Below are 5,978 nucleotides of genomic sequence, written 5' to 3' on the forward strand. Positions count from 1 at the left end.
AAATAACCGGACTTAATTCATGTGACATCATCTAAAGGGGTGTGGTCAGTATCAGACAGGAAGTTATTACTCACTTCCTCACTCACTTTTATTCAATTCTGGTGAGGGTCATGGTGGATCCGGAGTCTATGCCAGGAACACTGGGTGTGAGATATATAAACAGAAGAATATAAATATAAAAAAGCCAGTCCAGTGTAGGGCACTATGCATACACACATTCACAAACACAGGCAATTTTTCTGAGCAATCCACCCACTGGGATGTTTTTGGGAGGTGGAAGGAAACCAGAGAACCCAGAACCTGGTTTACGCTATCCGCAGCCTAAACCAGTGAAAAGTTATTTAAAAAATGGCTTTCAGTCAGTCTTGACAAAACGTTAGGCCATGCTTCTTCAGAATACGATATCAGCATTTCTCCTTCATATGTAGATAATCAACACCTTGAAGATTTCAGAAACATATCATGTGTTTGCATGTTTGTTTTATTGATGAAAACTTAGAATGTGTTGTGACATCTTGTGACAATGAAGTCATAGAATATTAACTCAGAAAGTGTTTATTGTATGGCAAGATTATTTATTTCTATCTTATTATTATTTTATTATAGTGAACTGGTTTAATTTGTTAATCTTGACATCTACAGTTGTATTCATGAAAGGACACCAAGCAAATATAAAACTTAAATATTTATTCATGTATTCATTCATTCATTCACACACAAAAGGCAAACCCGACAAACTCATAAATTCTAATGATATGTCTATGAACTTTTCCTTATAGATTTTTTTTTAATATATATATTTCATAATATATATTTTGATGATGTACAGACTTCCTACTGGATTTCCTACTGGTTTGGGTGAGCGTATTAATTAAGAAACATTTGGCCAGGCATTCAAAAGCATTGCACTGATTTATCTTCAAGTACAATGTATAATAGCACGAAAAGACGCAAACAGAATCTGAAACACAGACATGAACAACTGTGGACTGACAGTTGAGGGATGCAGGATATTATTTGGTTTAAGAGACTTCTCTGTTCTCTCTCACTGTTCTTAGTCATTTGTTTCTGCTTGGGATGCCCCAGGACCCTCTTCTGCTCTACTCTTGCTCTCTCTTTTTCTCTCTCTATTGCTGTTACTGGCTAACGGCAGCTGTAGCTGAGCCCATGCGGAGCAGCTCTTTCCTGTGAGTGAGGATGATATCGAAGCTGGACTGGAGTCGGTTCTGCTGTTCTTGGACACGTTCCTGCAGGGTGCGCACCCAGCGGATCAAGGCGAGCCTACGGTACATGGTCAACTGCACATGGTGTTTTTGCATCTCTTGGGCTTTGAAGCGCTCTCGGTCTTCCAGGGTCCACACCGCCTCCATGAGTTCCGGCAGCTCGGAGCAGGGATCACCCTCTGAATCTGAGGACACTTCTTCAGCTAGGCTGGAACCGCCAAGGCTCTTACGTTGCCTCTCGGCTTTCTCGTCCTCTACGCGGTTGTGTGTTCCTTCCAGGTTTGTGGCTGCATCACCATTTTCTGAGTTCGAACCTCCCACACAGATGCGGTCCCATACAAAGTCTCCCCCAGTCACATCTCCGCTCTCGTTGGTGAGAGGCGAAGAGCTTTCTGACCTGTAACTAATTTCAAAGTCTTCATCGCTCTCATCCCAGTCTAACATCAAGTCGTCTTCTTCCTCCACCTGGTCCTGCGCTTTACCTTTCATAAGGTCTTCTGGCTCTCGCTCCTTCTCATCGTCACTCATTCTCCTCATCTCCTCATCGATTTTTCCTTCTTCTGCTCCATCAGGAGGCACCCTGCCTCCTGTATCTTCTCCACTGTCAATCTCAGGAAGGGGTTCCAGGGGGCTCCAGCAGGGAAGGCGAGACAGCGGAGAGAGGGGTCCAGCCACATAGTGATTAGCAGAAGGTGGTGGATAGCGGCTCGACAGCCCCAGAGCTCGAGGACGCGTTTGGTTGCGGTTCTCGTCTCCGGTTTCATCTTGACCCAGGAAGTTGAAGTTCCCATCCTTCTCGCACGTCCTTGAGCTGTTGCTGAGAATACGTAAGGTCGAGTTTTTAGCTCCGGGCTGCCCTCCAAAAGCAGCGTTCACAGGTCGATCTTGTTTCAGCATTTTCGTCTGAGATTGAGTTGCCCTTTAAAAGGGAAAGGAGAAAAATCCAGAATTTTCTGATAAACCAACTGTATTTCCAGCTTCACAAGAACTGATATTACTATCAAAGATATTAACCCTTCCAAAAACAACAAACAAACAAACAAAAAAATCCATTAACCTTAGTATTATAGTGCCACACTCAGAGTTCTCAATGTTATTAATATATATATATATATATATATATTAAAATGTCTTATAGCAGCAGAGATAACTGAACTAATAACTTCAGGGTCTCATCTGTCATGAAGAGCCTCAGGTACAGATCCTAATGCTCCTATACAGGTGACTGGGGCAGAACATAAAAAGCAGCTAATTAATGAATTCATTCATTCATTCCAATTAAGTACAGGTTAGAAAATATGACAGCACACTATCCTTAACATATGACTTTAACGTTCGAGTCAATTTAGCACATTTTAGCGTGAATATGTTATAGCAAAGAGAGGACTAGAGCGTCGAGGCTGCTAGCCGAGCCTGCTGTTTACCCCGGCTCACACGGCTAATCACCAAAAACATATTTATATATATATTATATATATTATTTATATAGTATAAAAACCGCGTTAATTGGGATTTCCTGCGCTGTGCAGTTATGTAAGAGCGTCGTATTTAGTCTCACCCCATCTCAGAGCTCTGGTTCTTCAGCAGGAACATCCACTAACACAGAATCCAGCTAATCACTACACTAGGATCTGGATGATATATTTATGCGCCTTGCCTAAAAGCGATGATGGGCGACAATGTTTTGTTTGTGAATATAGATGAATAGCTGGTGTTGTCTTACCGTCTGTTGTGAGCGTTCTGCCCTCCTCCAGCCTCTCCTTTTCCAGCAGTCTCTCTCTCTCTCTCTCTCTCTCTCTGTCTCTCTCTCTCTTTTCCTTCCTTCAACGCGCTTTTCCGGCGTGTTAGTCTAGCATGACTCATTTCCTAAAGTGGGCAGCGGCGACCTAACTGTACACTGGGAAAAAAACAACAACCACCCCCCCAAGAAAACCATTATCCAGACAGTCCCAGTGCTGCCTGTTTGTCTGTACTGGTATCTAAGAACATACACTATATGGTCAGAAGTATGTGAACACCTGACCATATGAGCTTGGTGAACACCCCATTAACAAAACATGGGCATTAATATGGTCTTGTGTTTTTGTTTTGCTGTTATAATAACCTCCACACACTGTCCAGGGTGTACCCCGCCTTGTGCCCGATGCTCCCTGGGATAGGCTCCAGGTTCCCCGTGACCCTGAAGAAGGATAAGCAGTGTAGAAGATGGATGGATGGATGGATGGATGGATAAGCTCCACTCTTCTGGGAAGGATTTCTACTGGATTTTAAAGCGTGGACGTGGGGATTTGTGTTCATTCATCTACAAGAGCGTTAGTGATGTTAGGTGAGGAGGTCTGGGGTGCAGTCGGTGTTCCAGTTCATCCTAAAAGTGTTCAGTAGGGTTGAGGTCAGGGTTCTGTACAGGACACTTGAGTTCTTCCAGTCCAACCTTCTCAAAACATGTCTTCATGGAGCTCGCTTTGTGTACAGGGGCACCGTCATGCTGGAACAGGTTCGGGCCTCTTAGTTCCAGTGAAGGGAAATTGTAAAGCTACAGCATAAATAGGGTATGTCTCAATCAACTCACTAGTTCAATAGTCAGGGCACCAATCAGGGAGTCGGCCATTTTAAAGGCTGTCTCAATCGCAAAATCCTTCAGGTGCACCGGAAGTTAACAAAATTGCTCCCTAAACAAATCCCACAATGCACCACAAAAACCAGGGAGCATCGATGCTCACTGCATTCTCTTACTGGGAATAACGTCACATGCTTCATCTACAAATATAAGCAGCTTATTATCGGTGTTGTAGTTCTAAAATGATTACTTAAGTTAGTGAGTTTTAACTTTATTATATATGACATATAATGTGGGGCGCACGGTGGCTTAGTAGTTAGCATGTTCGCCTCACACCTCCAGGGTCGGAGGTTCGATTCTCACCGTGGCCCTGTGGGTGTGGAGTTTGCATGTTCTCCCTGTGCTGCAGGGGTTTCCTCCGGGTACTCTGGTTTCCTCCCCCAGTCCAAAGACATGCATGGTAGGCTGATTGGCATGCCTACAGTGTCCGTAGTGTATGAATGTGTGTGTGAATGTGTAAGTGATTGTGTGCCCTGCGATGGATTGACACCCTGTCCAGGGTGTACCCCGCCATGTGCCCGATGCTTCCTGGGATAGGCTCCAGGTTCCCCCGTGACCCTGAAGGAAGGATAAGTGGTATAGAAGATGGATGGATGGATGGACATATAATGTAAGAAAGATATGACATTCTTGACAATCATGTGGCTCCAACCTTGTGGCAAAAGTTGGGGGAAGGCCCACATGAAAGGGTCATAGTCAGGAGTCCACATACTTTTGGCCATATACAATTATTGGAATCATTTAAGAGACTTACTAGCATGTTTGTGGGAGGAAACCAAAGAACACAGAGGAAACCCATGTGGGTATGGGAAGAACATGAACAGAGATTGTAACCTGAGCTCAGGATCAAACCAGTGAGGCTGTAACAATACCTGCTGCACCACCATGCCGCCCTCCAACGTTATATCAATTGATAATTTGTGTGCATCCTTAAAAATCTATTTTTGATTACTTTCAGTCTCCACATACACACACACACACACACACACACACACACACACACACACACAGTTAAGCATAATCAAGGCACACATGAAATGTTTTAAAGGTGTGAAACGCTTGAACTTTTGCCAGGAAGAAGAAGAGGCTGCATGAACATACTGCGGTTTTAACATACTGCACAAGTTTTGCACTGGAGACACAAAGCTAATGTATGCTAACAGGAAATGGAAGCTTCTGTCTACATTTTGGCATCATGTTACTTTATGCTGAAATCATCACACACTTGCGTAAGACTTCACTGGTTTCTTAGTAATCTCAGACAAGCTTGTGGTCTATGTAGTTGCTGCCACTGTATGACACATTGTAATCTATAGGAATGAACAGAAGTACATTACGTAGAAGAAAATAGCAGTGGCAGCCATTTTAAACCAAGAAACGTGACTTCATTTATCAATTTCAGGAGTTAAAATATGTAAATGTATGTAAAATGTAAAAAATAAAAAAGTCCAATATTAAATACATATTCTACATATGTTATGAAATTGTGTACAAATGATATTATTCAAGTTAAACAATGCTGTTTAAGGTAAACCTGTGATAACTGAAGTTTGCAGTTTGTTTACATGTTGCGAACTGGTGGTCATAATCCAGTATGTTAGCTTCGTAGGCCTGGTAACTTTGCACAATGCAAATGTAAGAAAGCTAAACTGTTCAACAACATGGACGTGTATGTAAATTTGATTGTTCTCTAAACCTGCTTCAGTGCTTTAAGGCTGCTTCAGTGTCAGGCTACTCTCCTGGAATCGTTTTGTTGCTGCTGAGAACGACAGCAAGATCATCAGGGCTTTGTCATGGTGTCTTTTGGATGTGTGACGTGTTTTGTTGTTTGCACATCACACAGACTCAGTAAGCACATCGCCTCCCTGTCCCATGACAAGCTCCAACAACATCCCCATTCAAGCGCAGCACCTCCAGGCCGTCTCCGCCAAACCCTAATCTCAACAGTAGCCTTAACACATGAAAAATACATCAAACGGAGAAGCAGCCCTGCGGCCCCATCACATGCAGGATCATCTCCATCAACCAAACAAGCAAGGGAAGAGCGGAGACTGTGGGGGAAAAAAATGACCAGAAGACGAATTACTTTTAAGCACAGCTTGTGCTACACCAGTTAAAAACACACCTAAGGCTCTAAG

The 5,978-nt window shown here is 43.2% G+C and overlaps 1 protein-coding gene across 2 annotated transcripts; it reads right to left on the reverse strand.

Annotated features, from left to right (window-relative positions):
• Positions 1–261: 261 nt before the first annotated feature.
• Positions 262–3,157, reverse strand: LOC128600760 (uncharacterized). Of its 2 annotated transcripts, none has more exons than XM_053613453.1 (2): positions 2,782–3,157; positions 262–2,142 (listed from the first exon to the last, which is right to left on the reverse strand). In XM_053613453.1, exons 1-2 carry the CDS (start codon positions 2,814–2,816, stop codon positions 1,137–1,139), a joined length of 1,041 nt encoding a protein of 346 aa, XP_053469428.1. In that variant the 5' UTR covers positions 2,817–3,157; the 3' UTR covers positions 262–1,136. The 2 variants fall into 2 exon arrangements, with proteins under 2 accessions (XP_053469428.1, XP_053469427.1); XM_053613452.1 differs by having other exon boundaries at positions 263–2,142; positions 2,947–3,154.
• Between the last annotated feature and the right edge of the window lie 2,821 nt (positions 3,158–5,978).

Source organism: Ictalurus furcatus, chromosome 24 (genome assembly GCF_023375685.1).
Source record: "Ictalurus furcatus strain D&B chromosome 24, Billie_1.0, whole genome shotgun sequence".
NCBI classification, from domain to species: Eukaryota; Metazoa; Chordata; class Actinopteri; order Siluriformes; family Ictaluridae; genus Ictalurus; species Ictalurus furcatus.